The sequence below is a fragment of the Miniopterus natalensis genome, chromosome 14 (assembly GCF_054644295.1).
Source record: "Miniopterus natalensis isolate mMinNat1 chromosome 14, mMinNat1.hap1, whole genome shotgun sequence".
In the NCBI taxonomy this organism is placed as follows: domain Eukaryota; kingdom Metazoa; phylum Chordata; class Mammalia; order Chiroptera; family Miniopteridae; genus Miniopterus; species Miniopterus natalensis.
In genome coordinates this window covers 49,453,841-49,470,163 of record NC_142094.1, presented here as the reverse complement: position 1 = coordinate 49,470,163, position 16,323 = coordinate 49,453,841, and the positions used below count along the sequence as shown (strand labels likewise).

General features: G+C 45.7%; 1 protein-coding gene across 1 annotated transcript in view; it reads right to left on the bottom strand.

Annotated features, from left to right (window-relative positions):
- Positions 1-771: 771 nt before the first annotated feature.
- ACSL5 (acyl-CoA synthetase long chain family member 5) overlaps positions 772-16,323 on the bottom strand; it is a 35,297-nt gene continuing 19,745 nt past the window's right edge. Inside the window, exons 4-21 of the mRNA XM_087824173.1 lie at positions 14,264-14,328; positions 14,034-14,135; positions 12,598-12,697; positions 11,469-11,647; positions 10,734-10,766; positions 10,595-10,646; positions 9,776-9,849; positions 9,128-9,205; positions 8,330-8,464; positions 7,894-8,028; positions 7,293-7,388; positions 6,149-6,221; positions 5,797-5,885; positions 5,384-5,500; positions 3,683-3,826; positions 2,800-2,901; positions 2,320-2,391; positions 772-1,928 (exon numbers count right to left, since the gene is read on the bottom strand). Of these exons, the coding sequence (XP_087680299.1) occupies positions 1,788-1,928; positions 2,320-2,391; positions 2,800-2,901; positions 3,683-3,826; positions 5,384-5,500; positions 5,797-5,885; positions 6,149-6,221; positions 7,293-7,388; positions 7,894-8,028; positions 8,330-8,464; positions 9,128-9,205; positions 9,776-9,849; positions 10,595-10,646; positions 10,734-10,766; positions 11,469-11,647; positions 12,598-12,697; positions 14,034-14,135; positions 14,264-14,328 (1,787 nt within the window). The 3' untranslated portion in view covers positions 772-1,787. The remainder of the gene's footprint in view (positions 1,929-2,319; positions 2,392-2,799; positions 2,902-3,682; positions 3,827-5,383; positions 5,501-5,796; positions 5,886-6,148; positions 6,222-7,292; positions 7,389-7,893; positions 8,029-8,329; positions 8,465-9,127; positions 9,206-9,775; positions 9,850-10,594; positions 10,647-10,733; positions 10,767-11,468; positions 11,648-12,597; positions 12,698-14,033; positions 14,136-14,263; positions 14,329-16,323) is intronic.

Sequence of the window (16,323 nt, the reverse complement as noted above, 5' to 3'; positions counted from 1 at the left end):
GGGTGTGGAGATAGACAAGTGACATACATGTCAGCTGGAGTCAGGACTGTGAAGGCAGCAGGTGGGAGGGTCCGATGGAGGTGACGTTTGAAACACATGCGGACAAATTACATGCCTCTGGGAACTGCTGCATGTTAGGCAGAGACGACAAGCACTGCAGGCTGGAGTGCGCCCGATGTTTCAGGAGCTGGCGCGGCCCGGGCAGGCGAGCTGGAAAGAGCCAGGGCCGTGGGAGAGCTCGAGGAGGCGGTCGGGCTAGACCACGGGGGCCTGTAGGACAACTCCGTCTTCCCCTTGTTTCAGCGACTGAATAGACATTTCTTCAACTTTCCAGGCGGGGAGTGTAAAAAACCAGGAACGTTCTTAACTCCAGTGAGAGGCCAGAAAGGACACCGGTCAAGATCAGTACGACAGACGGTAAAGGAGAGAACAAATCGGGCTCCACTGGCGTCTGGGCTCAGCTGGTCCTTGTTTTGTTCACAGCTGTGGGGTAAGAAGGCCTGGCCCTCTCCGTGTAGAAGTTTCCCGAGGTAGTTATCGAGCTTGGTTGTGTGCTAGAATCACCTGGGCACCTTTAAAAACCCAGTGCCTCGGCTGCACCCCAGGGCGCGTCCATCAAACCCCTGGGGCAGCACCAGGTGTTCGCATCGCTAAACTCCCGGGTAATAGTAAGAGCGTGCGCCCCGTTAGAGCCGCTGCCTCCCCTGCTTACGTGGCCCCCATCTAAGGCCGGTTCTCATCGCCGTTAGTGAGGAAGGACATGCCACAAGGTAAGTATCCGCAATACTTTATTATTTTAAAAGCTTTACATTTACAAGCCGAAGCGACACGCATTGCCGGAGGGGGGGGAACCATAGTGGGAAGTGGAGGTCACGGGAGAAAAGGTCAGTCGGCTTCTTCCCAGAAGATAAGCATGTTGGGCAGGGTCGGGCTGCCCCATAGGTCTTTGTTCTCAGTTCACGAGGTTTTCCCTCAATGCTTTGCTTTGTTTACTGGAAAGTGCACTTGACATTGTTTCAGCTCCTTCCCCCACAGCTTCCAGCTTAGCAGCAAACTGTGGGGGACAGATGTCCTCAGCAGCAGTGTCCCTGCAGATAACACTTGAACATTCTTTCCGGACAACATGTCACAGGCCCAATTTTTCATTCTCCTGAGTCAGACAGACTAGAGAGGCTAGGGAATCTTCAGGATTGTGCACACAGACGTCAGCGTACACGTAAGTACATGGAAGGAATCTGTCTCTCAGGTGTGATTAAGAGCAGTGATAGGTTAAGGCCTGGCCCAAGGTTGCGAAGATTTTGTGGAGTAGTTAGAAAACAGGAATCAGAAACAGCTTTTCAGGACTTAAACGGCTCTTAACTTGAACACGGGAAAGCCTAAGAGTTGGGACCTTTGACAAGGTCAGTTTTACTGGAAAACAACAAGAAAGAAGTCACAAAGGGCCGCTTTGGCTCTTGAGCTAGTGGTCACTTACACAGGTTGGAGATCATGAGGAAGAGACAAAATACGAGCGGACTTTGAAGAGAGGTATGTTGGTAAAAGCAGCCCGAAAACCTAAATGTCAGCAACATTTATGATGGGAAGGAGGTTTATTTAGTCCAGAGCTAAGCTTCCGTGTTACACGTCTCTCGGTATTTTTTTTTAAGTCCCCAAACTATAGTTATAATTTAGTAGGTAGAACAACAGGCAGGAGAAAAGACAAAAAGAAAGAACATAAGGTTAGCTTTTAATTCATATTCCCACAAGGCGGGCTACTCCGAGGCCTGTGTAGCCGCCAGTACCTGACCCTACTCCTGGATGTTCTCATACAGGCTGTTGATTTGGGCCTGAAAGTACTTGGAAAGCTCGCCCCGCTTTGCTTTCAATGTCGGCGTCAGGAGCCCATTTTCAATGGAAAACGGCTCTGGATGGATGTAGATGCTTTTGACCTGGAAGAGAAGGTGAACACGTACACACGCGCGCTTGTTAGTGACCTGGACTTCTCGGCAGGGCCTCTAAGCGCTATGTGAAGAACCTTAAGGAACATCCCCTTATAAACCACGGCTGGGGAAGCGGGTAGAAAGGACAGTAATGCAGGCCCATCCTCACGCACTTCCAGTTTGGGAAAGAAATGAGTAGGGAGAGGGGGAGTGAGTGCTGAACAGCAAAAAGGGGCTGTACAAATAATTACGGACAGTCGCTGCCGTGACCGTTAATGGGTTCATGGTGCAAACTCCAAAGCCAATTCCTTGGAAACTGTTCATTTAAGCCCATTATCAGTGCCACTCTCAAACTTCCTAGTATGACCTGAGGGACCAGGACAGCATCCGCGGTACACACCTGTTCGAAGGATTTAAGGCCGCCTTCTTTCCCAATTTTCTGCAAGTCTTCTAAAATGGCTTCCTTCACAGTCTAAGAAGAAAAAACAGGGCTAAAGCATGGCCATTTAGAAGAGAGCCTAAATGAAAGGCTGAACACGAACCGACCCAAAATGCCTACAAAACTTTTCTGTTTTCCAAATTCCCCCCACACACAAAATTCCTACAAAAACTTTCTATTTTCCAAATTTCCCCCCGACAAAGAACCTATTACTATAAAAAAAATAGGGGTTTGTTGTTGTTGTTATTTTTAAACTCCTGGTCCTGTCCGCCTATCTAATGAAACCAGTCAGTCTACTTAGGGTCCAGCCACCTGCCACGGGCTTGGGAAGAGCCTGTGCTTCCAGACAGAAGGAACTCGGGGCGCCCAGACTGCTGGGGCCTCCCCTCGCCCATGATGGGCCCCAGGGGCATGTACAAAGCTTTGCTAAGTGACACTTACTTGGTTTTGGCACAGCTCTTCAAAGGAGCCCTTAACCCCAAGTTTGGCTGCGAATGAGGAAAGCACTTCTGCATCAGGAACCACCACGGCTACCAAGGATGACTGTGGAAAGGAAAGAAGGCCTGTGAGAACTACTGCGAGGGCGCCTCCCGGTGGGTAGAGAGGCAGGATCGCAGCTCGGAAATAGGCATTTCCCGAGACTCAGATGCAGTGCCACTGGTCTCTTTTCTCGCCAGAGTATTTCCAACTCGTGGAACTCTAATCCCATTTCCCCTGGCCTGCCGCCCAGCATGGCTCAGCGGTTGAGCATCAACCTAGGACCGAGGAGATCAAGGTTTGATTCCCAGTCAGGGCACATGCCCAGATGCCCAGGTTGCGGGCTCGATCCCCAGCAGAGGGCATGCAGGAGGCAGCCAGTCAATGACTCTCATCATTGATGTTTCTAGTTCTCACTCCCTCTCCCTTCCTCTCTCTCTGAAATCAATAAAGATATATTTTAAAAATAAATAAAGTATCCCTGACCTGTCCCTATCAACCCTCCCCAGTCTCCAAAAGCTAAGTCTAAGCACAGTGTATATAAAAAAAGGTTTATGCCAAAGGACTTCTATTGCAGTGGGAACTAAATTCAACGTACATCTCTTTTTACTGCATGGCTACCCTTTAGTATGACTGTTGGACAATTCTACTGACTTGTTTATGGAGTCCATGCTAGTTTCAAACAAATTATTTTCGTTTATATTGCCTTATTTGAGGTTTGGAACGTGGCTTTGTGTCTTTAGTTCCATAAGCTGATACCTTCTCATCCTGAGCAGATTTCCCAAAGCCACTAGAAGCTGCATGGTCTGTACCTAGAAATGGGCTGTCATTAAAACAAACATATTACCCGTAAGCTTTCCCCATGCACAAAAATTTGCAGCACCGGTCTACTTCTGTGGTAGACGTTTTCTATCTTCTCTGGAGCGATGTATTCTCCTTGGGCCAGCTTGAAAATGTTCTTTTTACGGTCAATGATCTTCAGAGTTCCGTTCTATATGAGACAGACAGGAGACAGCATCAGTGATTTTGAGCCCTCTGTGGGTGGTGTCAGTGGAGAAAGTAGTGAAGTCACAGGTCTCTTCCTTCCTTATAATTGACTTTCGAGCTGTCTTCCACTTCCCATTCTTGGCTTTGAGGAAAGGGGAGGGAAGCAGCTTCCAGCAAGAGCCTGGGCTATTGGAGAGTCAATGTGCAGCCTAAGAAGAGGTCCCCAGGACTGCTGGGCTTATGTAAACTGTTGCCCCAGCTACTGAAGAAATTTTGCAGCTGTAACTTTCTAATCACTTAATTTCCAGTTACTCCATTTCCAGCACTCCCGGAAATAGGGAAGGAATGATCTTATATTAAGATTTTTGAATAAGTTAGATCTTCCCTCTCCTTGACTCTGTTCTATGTATGCCTTCTGTTAGATTTGGGAGCAGGCTGAAGAGCTCCACTGTGCTAAGGCTAATCAAGCAAGTCAATAATTGTGCTTGTTAGGGCAGAAGCAGGGCCGGGGAGGACTCTGACCAGCCACCAGAGGTCATTTGATGTCTCTGAGCTAATTGGTCTGAGGAGCTTAGGTTCTTAGGGATTTGAATTCGGACGACAGTCAAATACAATCCACATGATCACCCCCTAAGTAGGGCAGCGGACTGAACCAACCCTTGAACCATCAACAAGGCTGACTCAAGAAATCAGCCATCAGTTCAGCCTAACAGGCATTACCTGAAAGTGATTAATAAGGCTCAGCCCTTTATAACTCTAGGGTGGGGATACATCTATTGCCTTCATTCTATGCTCATTAGAGCTGAGAACTCTTATACAGAAACAGATAAGTTAGCACCATACTACTAGACCCAAGTCTATGAAATGCACCATCAGGACCAGTGTTCTTGAAGTTCTCACCAAACGTTCTGTGAACGTCACTTAAATCTTGAGACTATGGAGTCAGAAAGGAGTTTCAGATTTGGCTACATTCCCCACTCTCCCAGCACACAGTAGACAAATTTTCAGGGAGGAGATCTTGGAAAATCCCCTGCAGGGCTTCTAAGTATTCATCACAATTATGTAATCGTTTCCTCTCTTAGATAGGGTTGACAGAGACTACTGGTCATTGTTTGTTAGCAAGCTATGCTTAAAAAAATGTTCCTGTATATTCCACAGAGAGAGGCAGCAAAGGCCACTGAGAGGAAAAACCGAGCCTCTGCATATGCCTAGTTAAGAAATCTTGCTTCCTTCTTTTGATATGTCTCTACATATTACGTGGAAAGAAACACATCCCTTTGAAACTTATAAAAGGCAAATGTTATAAGCCCATGGAGTTATCAAATCACAACTTCCTCCTCAAGAAAAGTAAACGAACAAAAATAACCCAGACTACTACACTCCGTTCCTGGAAAAGTCACCTAATTTTCCTTTGGCTGTAAGCAAATCCATTCCATTGTCACGGGAGTCATGCCAAGTCAGCTGATCATCCCACTCACATCTCTGCCCAGTTTGTTGATAAGCACATGGTTCTCCCCAGTCCAGCAGCATAGACTCCCAGAGGTTTGAAAGAAACACCCACCGGGAGCCAGCGACCAATGTCTCCCGTGTGAAGCCAGCCATCTTTGTCCAGGGCTTCAGCTGTCTTCTCAGGGTCCTTCAAGTATCCTTTGAACACGTTGACACCCTTGATGCAGATCTGCACATAAGATGGTACAAAGTGATGACAAAGCAAAGGCTACCACTCCCGGCATGGGTACTTTACAAAACACCTGCTCCCGCCCTTAGATCATTTGATGGTTTCAACTACAGTTTGAAGAGCACCCAACTGTAATCCCTATTGTGGGGGGATAGGAAAGCAAGGTTCAGAAATTCAGTCCCTAGCTCAAGATCTCAAAAGAGTCAAACACAAGCCCGCTCACAATTGTGTTCTTCTTGATATAAATATCCCCACCATGACTGCCTTGCCACGGCTACTGAGTGCAACCTACTCACCTCTCCTTCACCATTCACTGAGAAGTAGTTCATGTCTGGTACATCTTCCAGCTTCACATGATTGCAAGCCAGGGGGACTCCAACATGGCCTAGAACACACCACACTGAGTCAGCTGGGAAACCATGAAATGGTGATAATTCCAGGCATATTTCAGAGGTATGTATAGATTGACTCTAAAAGTAAAAAGACTGAAAAATCACCGGCCAAGATAGAAAGGCCTGGACCAAAACCTGAGTTGGCTTTGGCTGCATTCACCTGGAGCACGAAGGTTTTCTAAACTCATGAGTCCAAGTTCAGTTAGAACCCTTCTCCCAGCCACTGCACCTCCTGCCCAGCAGGCGGAGAACCTACCTGGTCTCCAGTCCCCAGGGGATGTAAATGTGCAGCCAGCAGTGCATTCTGTTTGACCATAAGCTTCAAACACCTGGGAAAACCAAAGAAGGGCTTTGAGACTGACTCAAGATAAAGCAGGAGCAGGTGATGCCCTGTGGCAGAAGAGGAGAGCAAGGTTTCTGAGGGTTGGAGGACACTTAGTGTCGTAATACCTTCAGCTCATGCCTGAGCTGCTAAGTCTTTACAGCTGGGGGTTCACTCAAAAAACAAAAGGGTCCAGAAATAGACCGAAGTATGGAAACTTACATTGTACTTTGGGAAATGTGACTTTTCAAGTTGAGGGGGAAATGAGAGCTTTTCAATAAAAGTTGAAACTAGGAAAAATATTTCTAACACAACGAAAATGAGTATTATTACTACATGAAGAACTCTTAGGAGGTGATGTGAGAGAGAACCAACTTCCCCTTTGCTTAGTTTTCTGTAAGGAAGTAATAGAGTGATTTGTGGAAGAAATACAAGGGCCAATAAGCGATAGAAAAGATGTTGAGTGTTAATAAAAGAAACAAGACTCCAATAAGGTTGTTCATGTATTTGATGGGCTAAGATTTAAATGACTGAGAAAGCCTTAGGATGTGGGAAAATAAGACCTCATGAATTATTTGCAAAAAACAAATAAAAAAGACAAGATCATACTGATGGGAAATTTGATAATCTACATTAACATGTTCAACAAACCCAAAATGTATACTTTGAGCCAGTAACTCTCCTTGGATGAATCCCAAATTGATAATTGCATTAAATACTAAAGGATATACAGGTATCCTAATCACTTCATTGATTATAACAGCAGCAAAAAAAAAAAAAAAAAAAAGGTAAACAACTCATGTCCATCAATAGCAGACTAGTTTAGATTTTTATTTGACAAGAAACAGTGTTGACAGGCACTATTTAACAAGTATTTTAGAGCCCTGATGCCTTTTATGTAAAGGTTTCCATGCACAGATGCATAAGAGGTGACTAGAAGGATATTTTCTCCTGATATTGAGATTTTTGGGTGACTCTCTCTTGGGTAATCTTCAGTTGTGTTTTCAATTTTATTTAAACAGTGAGCCTTAGTTGTTGCAAAAGTGAAATAAGCTATCTTTAAAGGTGCGTGTCTTACCGGACATCCCATTGCCGCCCGGAGGAACTCCAAGACTGGAGAGGAGATGGGGGCAGCTCCAGTGACCATAATGCGAACCTTTCCACCCAGGTTGTTCTGTTCAGTGGAAATAAAAAACCTGCTGAAGCCTCTCCCCTTGGCTTCATTTTCCTCCATTGCAAAGTGGGTTGAACCACCTACCCACTGTTTTGGGAATTAAACTTGGTAATTTACAAAGCACTTAGAAATGGACCTGGCATTGTGGGAACACATTTAAAATTTTAGCTATTATTGTCACCGCTGTCTACTATTTAAAATTTTAATTTAAAATTAAAATACAAATATAATTTGTATTTTTGGTCCCTTTGAATTACTTATAATCTCAACAGACCACCCTTAAAAAATATGAGAAATTGCTAGAACGTAAGTAAAATCTGTTTTGAACAATTCCCTTTAGTGACATAATTGTCCGGGAGAGATCTCAAACGGTGAGTGAGCACAGGGAGTATGAAGGGATCTCCAGTTAAAGAGATGCTTGGCCATCAGGGGGAAAGCGATATCTGCGGAGTCAGTGGGCAGCCTAGATGTTTGCCCGGCTCTGTCCAGGACCCACCCAACCTACCTGGATCTTTGCAAAGATGAGCTTGTCCCACAGACTGTTGCGTCTGATGATACCCCTTTTCACTTCACCGAATTTACTGGAAATAGCCAAGTTCAACAAGAACTTCTTCAAGGGTGTTTTGGCTTCATTTTGAACCTGCGGGGCAATAACTCCATTTAGTTGGAAACCTATTAGAGACACTCACCAAGGCTCATCTGGGAACAAGAGATGTTGCCGTCTAGCTTCATAAGGAAGCAGCTCTCAATCATGAGCTGGTTTGCTGAGTAATAAAGAGCCCAGAGAATTATGTCCATACTAAAAAAAAAAAAAAAGAAAACTTAGTACATACATTCAGAGCTCCAGTTTAACAGTATAGAGTCCCTAAGAGCCTCGTGAGGCCTGAGCCACAGACAGTCCCTTCATCCCATGGTCAGCCCAGCAGAAGCAAGCTCAGTACCTTATCGTAGATCCTGTTGAGGAGCCGAGGCACCACGGGGAACATTGTGGGCTGCAGGGTCTTCATGTCATCGGGCAGCAGCCGAATATCTCCCTGGAAGAACCCGACTCTGGCTCCACAAGAGTACACGACAACCTAAACACAAAACGGAAGAAAAGGGCTGAGAGCCAAAGGACCACTTCAGGGGGCAGCAGAGAGAGGATTTTCCACTCCCGCCACCGCCTGTGTCTTTGAAAGGCCAGCATTGCTTTCAGCCCTCAAATCGGCCTCAGCACAGCCCGAAAAGCCTGGAGTCCACTCCCAGGCGGGCAGCTCTCCTCCCAGGCACACGATGCTGAACAGCCTCCCCTTAGACACTCTGGACACCTCACCTGGACCAAATGCTGCTTCTCTGCCCCTCTGTGGGGAACTGCCTTTTCTCTAACTCCTAGATCTTTTCAAAAACTCTAGCCCAAGTAAAATTAAAAAGAAGACAAACATCTCCTCTCGCAGGTCAGAATGAAGGGTCAGAGGTCAGCTCCTGGCTCTGACCTCGCTCCACTCGCAGGCACCTGTGTGAAGGCGGGAGCAAGCTGAGCCCCACCGGACACGCAGGCTTAGCAGAGGAAGGTGCCACGCGGGGCAGGGGCAGGGGCAGGGGCAGGCGGGCACTCGGACTCCGCTGTGCCTTCTCCTTGCCTGGGCCCTTCCCCTTAAAGAAGGGACTGTAGACGTTGGACAGCTGCCTTTGGAATAGACGTGGGACTAGCAAGTGAGGACTCCCTTTCCACATCCCTGCCAGGGCCACCGGGCACTCACCTGTACAACCCTCTCAAACATATGAGCCAGGGGGAGGTAGGATATGCTCACATCCTCAGGGGTGGGCGCAAAGGTGTCCTGCAGACCGGGAAGAGGAGACAAATTGGAGTAATGCCAGCCCCTCCCAAAGAGATTAAAGAACTACCCCTATTAACTATAGTTAATAATCTTCTGCTGCATACTTGAGAGTCGATCTTAGAAGTTCTTGTCACAAGAAAAAAGTAACTATGTGTGGCGATGGATGTCAGGATCGTTTTGCAATACATACAAATACTGAATCATTATGTTGTACATCTGAAACTATTATAATGCTAGGTGTCAAAGGTATCTCATTTGAAATTAAAAATATATATTTTTTAAAAACTGCTTCCTTCCAGGAGTGCCCTGTGCAGTCATGCAGGGGAGCAGGGGGTGCAGAACCATGGGCGGTGCCCCTGACTGTGTGGGTGTAGAGGTCTGCAGGGATCCTCAAAGACCAGGGCTTGATGGAAAATGCACAGTCCCCCACTCAAAGATGCACAAATGGTTGTCCACACTCAGGCCCTCGACCTGGCTTTTTATCTCTCTCTGCCTTCTCTAGCTTCAAGATTAAAATCTCATGACAGGTTCACATTCTAATGACGACCTCTTTCTCTATTGACCACTGACCTCCACACATTTGAGAAAAGATGCAGCGTTTGAAACCACATTTTGATGGGTTATCATGGCTCCTTTGGGGTCACCTGTAGGAAACAGGAGGTGGAAAGATCCTTTAGCTAATAGGCAACCTTTGGCTTTAAAATACGAAGCGACATTCAGTGAGTTCTGTTCCAGAGAGCCAGGAGCTTCTCCTGCCACTGTCTCTGTATGAATGGTACATGACTCTGTTTATGAATGAGTAATGCCCCCAGAGGCTCTACTGCTGACAGCCCTCTACCTTCACACAGGGCTCAGCCATAGCTCAGATAGCAACACAGTAGGAAAGGAAAATCCAAGTTACTCTTCCCCACCCCGGGCTGTTTTTATGTTGAAGACTTTAGATCTAACAATATTATCGAATTACCACCTTACCAACTGGGCAGAATGCATCACGGGCCACATTAAAAGCTATTAGGGTTCTAATAGCTAGCTGCCAGGTGGGGGTAGGGTGCACAGTGATCTGGGTACAACTATCGCTGGGTTATCTTGATTGAATGACCATTCTAGTGGTGTCAAATGGAAAGAGCAGTGGGTTGGGGGAAAAGGTTGACCGAAAGAATAACCCATCTGAAATCCAGAGCATGTAGATGCCTCCCAGTATGTTCAACGAACTCTATCTGCTATGCTTACAGTTTTCTACCTGGGTATTCATACTCAAAAGCCTTAGGTGGTAAGCTCTAAGGATTATGGTTCATTGCAGGGTTTACTGACCAGCCTACCAGTGGTCAGTGACTCAAGCCATGTTTTCGGCTAACCCGAGGCCTCTGGGACAGCTTCATGGGCACTGACCTGTGGTCCCACTGGTGAAGCAGATGATACCCAGGTCTTCCGGTTCAGGAGGCTGGAGGGGGAAGCACAAGGGCTTAGTCTACAGGAAGCTCTGGGAGTCCAGTGCACAAGATTCAAATTCGGGCAGGAGAAAACTTACCACAGGTTTTTTGAAATTCTCTTTGCCTATATTCTAAATGAGCAGAAAACCAAGAAAGAAAGAAAGACATTAGTTGATATGGAGAGACTGGTGACAAATCCAGCCCCCTCCCTTTGTCATGAGAGCACGTCTGCGGGAATATAACCAAAGTTTCAACTGGATCAGGCCCAGAAACTATGGAAAAGCATAAGGTTCATCTAGATTGTAAATCTTAAGAGGGTGGATTCCAAATGTCCAAACTTCCCACCATACTCTTAGGTTCAGTCATCTAGGACCATTGCTAAATCTTTTTGAATAATATATATAGTTGACATTTCAAGGCTTAGTACATACCAGTCACTGTCCTGAGTTACAGTTAACTCTAACTCCTCTGTGAGGTAGGGACAGTTTATCTTCATTTTACGGAAGGGAAAGGGAGATATGGAGTAACTTGTCCAAGGCCCCCTAGCTAATAGTGCCTCTCTCCAGGACCATATCCTCAGCTACCACCAACCACTGCACTTATAAATTCTCTACTTGGAAGTCTGTGCATGCTGGCCACAGATTGTCTCCTTCCAGGGCATGGTTTCTGGGTTGTCTTGGGGAAATTATTCTCGACTCTTCGCAGCATGAGTCTAACTTGCTCCTGTCCTGCCACCCTGGAGAACAGCAGCCTGAGCTCTTGTGGAGATGTCCAGCCAAGTAGATGAGCCCCGATGCCCATGGCGTGAGACCAGCCTCAGAGCCACCCATTACCTCAGCATCATAGAAGGATAAGATCTCAACTCCTTTCTGTTCCCCTCTTTGCCTCAGGTCATCCTCAAAGGGGTCCATGAGGATGATCAGTCTCAGGCCTGGAGTGAGGCCCTTCTCCACATTTTCTAGCAGGACCGATGCCTTTTTGGGTGTATCACAGATCACCATGGCAATATCAGCTGAAAGCAGAAATACAGCCAGAGGTCATCTCCCTGCTCTGCTGTGCACCTGGCTGCCTTGTAAGGAGGAAGGGATTTTTGGAAATTTCAAAGCTAGTGGGTCCCCCAAAGGATATTCATCATGTCTGCAAATCGGCTTTGTAATGCATGAAACCTGAAACAGTCCACTGAGAATAAAGGAGCTTAACTGAAGCAGAAACAGTTCCTGTGTGTGCTGCCAACACAGTTTAGTCTCTAGAGAAGCCACAAACTCCTCCTGCTTAAGAACATAGTCGACTTCAGGCTGAATGGCTTAGGTGTGGTCCTGCCGAAGTGTTTTACTTGGGAGGGGAAGGGGGGAAGAGAAAGGAGGGGGCAGGTGGGATTCTAGCAGACAGGCATTTTGTGATTCTAAATGTTAGCTTTTGCTTTGATGCTGGCTTACGCAAATAGAAAACACCTGATTGCGCCTATAGTTCGTGGGTCTTCTTACTTGATCTACTGTTTGCAACAGAAATAACATCTTGGGTATGTGGAAGGGCTGTTATTTGCCCTTTGAACTTGCACTTGCTTGAGAATGGTAGCTTTTTCTGCACACTCACCATAAACATTGGTTCATGCCAGTTAACTGTACTGACTTCCATTTACAAGAGTAGGAACTTAGACGGCAGTTTCACAGTGATGAGTCACCCACTCTGGCCTTTTCTCCAGTGCGGCCAAAGTAAGTAGCCTGGTCCTCTAAACTGCATTGTCAGACTATGTCGCCTTAAAGCATTTCATTGACTCTTCTGTCGGTGCCTCGTGGGCCTTTTGTAACTACCCTGTAAATTACATCGTAGCTACTACAAGACAGGAAAGACGTGAGCATTTTTCTGGTCACAGCCTTCCCAGTCTGCTGACTGGGAAGCAGATATTGAGGAATTACTCAGCTTTAAAGAGAATCGAGTTATAATGGAATAGTAAAGTTTTACCCTTGTTGATAATGTATATGACGGCTTCTGCTCCCAAGGTATCATACAGGGGGACGGCTACCATGGAGTACGTGTAGCAAGCTAGCTCAGAGATGATCCACTGCATGGAGAGAAGGTCAAGTAAGGACTAGAGAACACTTTGAAGAGGAAAAGTATTAACTTAGTCATTTAGGCAACACATGATTTTGTGGTTCCTTTGTGTTTAAAAAAAAAAAAAATCACTGTGGGGCCCTAGGGACTACCGCTGCTAATGCTACAAAATACAGTTAAATAAAGGAGATAAGAGGCTCAGAAATAACTATAATACAAGGCTGGACCAGGAGACAGAGGTAGAGTGTGATGAGTTCTAGCCATAAGAGGTCTGGGAAGCATTAGGGAGCTTCAAGGAGGCAGAAGTCACTTTCAGGGGTGGCGTAAAGGCTCTCTGGGGCTGCTTTGGGGGAAGTGATGAAAATGGTGCAGGACTTTGAAAGGACTGGTAAGTTTTGGTTGGAAAGGTGGAGGCAGCGAAGGCATTCAGGGAATGAACCACGGTAGGATAGCATGACATCAATGTATATACATCAGGAAACATGGAGAGGGACAGGAAATGAGTCTAGATGCTATGGGCTGAATTGTAGCCCTAACTCCCAATGCCACTCATTTCGGAGATAGGGCCTTTAAGGAGGCAATTCAGGTTAAATGAGTTCGTTAGGTGGGTACAGCCCAATATGAGTATCGTCCTTCTGAGAAGAGGAAGAGACACCTGGGACAGGCAGAAAAGGTCATGTGAGGACACAGTGAGAAGGCAGCCGATTGCAAGCCAAAAAGAAAGGCCTCAGGAGACACCAAGCTGGCTGCCACCTTGATCTTGGATTTCCAGCCTCCAGAACTGTGAGAAAATATATTTCTGTTGTTTAAACCGCCAGTTTCTAGTCTTTTGATATGGCAGCCTCTCTGACGAACACATTAGGTTTGGTGTTTAGTTCCTAATTGAGGCTGGGTGTAACAAATTAATTCTAATCATCTTAATGTCTACAATATGCTTTCAATGGCCAGTCTCACTAGCAATGGATGCCTTGGTTTACTTGGTACAACATGCAAGTTCCGATTCTGACATGAATCTATCCCTCTCTAGAACACCCTCAAGCCCTTATTGGCCAGCCCCTTTCAGCTTCCCTATTTCCCTCGAGCAACAAACAGACTGACTTAAAATGGCTCTTAGTGGGCTGGGAAATAAGAGAAGTCCAGTCACTAGCTTAGAGCACTACACATTCAGCCAGGGATTAAGGAGGCCTTGAGTTGTACTTTTTTCAAGGGGAAGAATAAAGAAAATGAGATCTTTAAATAGCTTTGGTAAGTCATCAACGAGTGTCAGAGTGCTGGATTGGGGGTGGGCTTAAAGTCTTTAGGCTTAGCCCTGATTCATTTTCTGGAGTTAACTTCAACATGGTTACCTCGGGCCGATTCTGAGCAAAGATGCCAACAAATTGGTCTTGTGATGGCTTATATCCTTTATGCAAGAGACAGGAGCCCAGGTACTCTGCTCGATCAGACACCTACAAAAGAGAGAGAAAGAAGGCTGGTGGTGGTGGGAGGGCACAACAGCCAAGGCCCAAAGGAGACCAAATTAGCTCAGGATATCATATTAGCAAAAGAATCTATCCCAAACAGGGGCCTGACTTACCTGTTTGTAGGACAGCCATCTGTAGGGCTGGTTTGGTTTTCTGTATCCCAAGCAAGGCCCATTGTCTAAAAACATAACATTGAAAGAACATCAGCTCCATTTGCAAATCCGTTGGACCAGAGAAGGTAAAAGGGAATTAGGAAGAGACAAAAACACAAAAGATAAATCTCGTTAGAATGTGACCTTCTCTTATGTGCCAAGGAAATTCAAAGACAGTAAGTGCTCAGCTCTCAAAAGCAGTTGGAGTCTTACAAACTACACCTGAAACACTGAGGAAATTCTACAGAGCTGGGGTGGCTCAGCGTTGGCATATGTGACCCCCATGGTAACAGGCATTTGGAGAAAGCCATGAACATGGACTAGCCCACATAATGTGATCAAGTCAAAGTCCACAAGTAAACACAACCTGAATTGGATAACCCTGGACTGAGTTTCCCTATGATTAAAAAAAAAAAAAAGTATGCTTATAAAAATATAGAAAAAAATCAAAATATGAGTTGTCAATAATGTTACATAAACACCATTATTACCACTAATATTCTTTTCATAGTTCGTTTGCATAGTTCTATAGGGTTATGATATATATATTTGCTGCCCTTTTCCTGTTTGATATAAACATTCCCATGTTATTATTTATTCTCTACAGAGATTTCAGTGGCCTTATTATGGCCAACTGATGAAGGGTTCTACTGTAGTTTACTGTCTCTCATTGCGGATATTTAGATTGTGTTGAAGTTTGACACCTTAAATACTGCTATGGTAAATATTTTCAAATTAATCATTTCAAGCTTAGAACATTTCCTTAGAGCAGAGTCCCTAAAACGAAATAATTGAGCTGGGAGGTGGGGGAGGTTGGAATGGCTCAGGTTGTTGATACCTGGCACCACATTGCTTAATAAGACCCATGGTGACAATTTGCTTTTCTCCCATCAGCAACATATCAAGGCATAGACACGAAATAGTATCTTTTTAACGTATCTTGTGATTTGATAGGTTTAAAAAATTACTTTAGTCTAAGTTTCTTTAACAGCTACTAAAGTGGACCTTTCCCTTGTTTGCTGAACTTGACTTACTCTCATCTGTTAATGCACTTTGCCTGCTTGTAGGAGAGCGTCTCCTGAAATACCCAGGCTCAGCCGCAGAGACTAAGGAACAAGCCTAACTGGCTGAAAAGCCAAAATGAGACCAAGTTATAAATAGAAAAGCAGAAGGGAGGGGAAGGCTCCCCTTTTACTTGACACAGAGACTCTAGCCAAATTGCCGAGAGAAATCCAGATCTTGACAAAAGAACCATTCAGAGAGAGGGCTACTAGGAATTCAGAGGTAAATATGCAAACTTCCAGACTAAGGGGCAGAGGAAAACGGAAAGGAAGCAGGAAAGAGATAGCTGCTCTGATTCAAGAGAGATAAAAAATAAAGGAGGAGACTGTCCACAGGAAACGGTAGGACATTTTCTTCCTGCTCAAACAGTTGCATAAAAGCTCAAGAAGTCAAGTCACAGACTGTAATTTTCCATGAAGCCGGGCAAGTCCTGTCCTGTTAGATGCTCACAGCCACTGCTTCAGCCCGGAGTGTGTGCCTCGATGGTCTACCCATGAGATGGCACAAACGTGAATTGCTAGTGACAGCTGCCATGTATGGAAAGCTTTACTCCATGCTAGGCACATTCGCTCATTTGGTCTTTGTAACTATTGCTATCCTCATGGTCCTGAGGGTCAGAAAGGACTGGGACGGCTTCTTCAAGCTCACTCAATAAGTGGCAGAGCTGATGAATGTGGGGGGGAAAACACACTGCATCTCTCCTTATCACTTCCCTGTGGGTGAAAACTCACGCAGAGGCTCATGGCCAAGGGACAAGTCCAGTAATTGGCCCAAAGGGACACCAGCTGAGGTCTCATTCAACTCTGTGCCCTAATCAGCTTCAGCCTAATTAGCCAAAGTCCCGATCAGGCAACAGGCTAGCCTTTGCTTACCTTACTCAACTCTGATCTAGCTTCTGTTTCATGGTGCGGCCACCTACAAAGAGCCCAGCCATTAATAGCTTGGCAGAATTGTTGCCC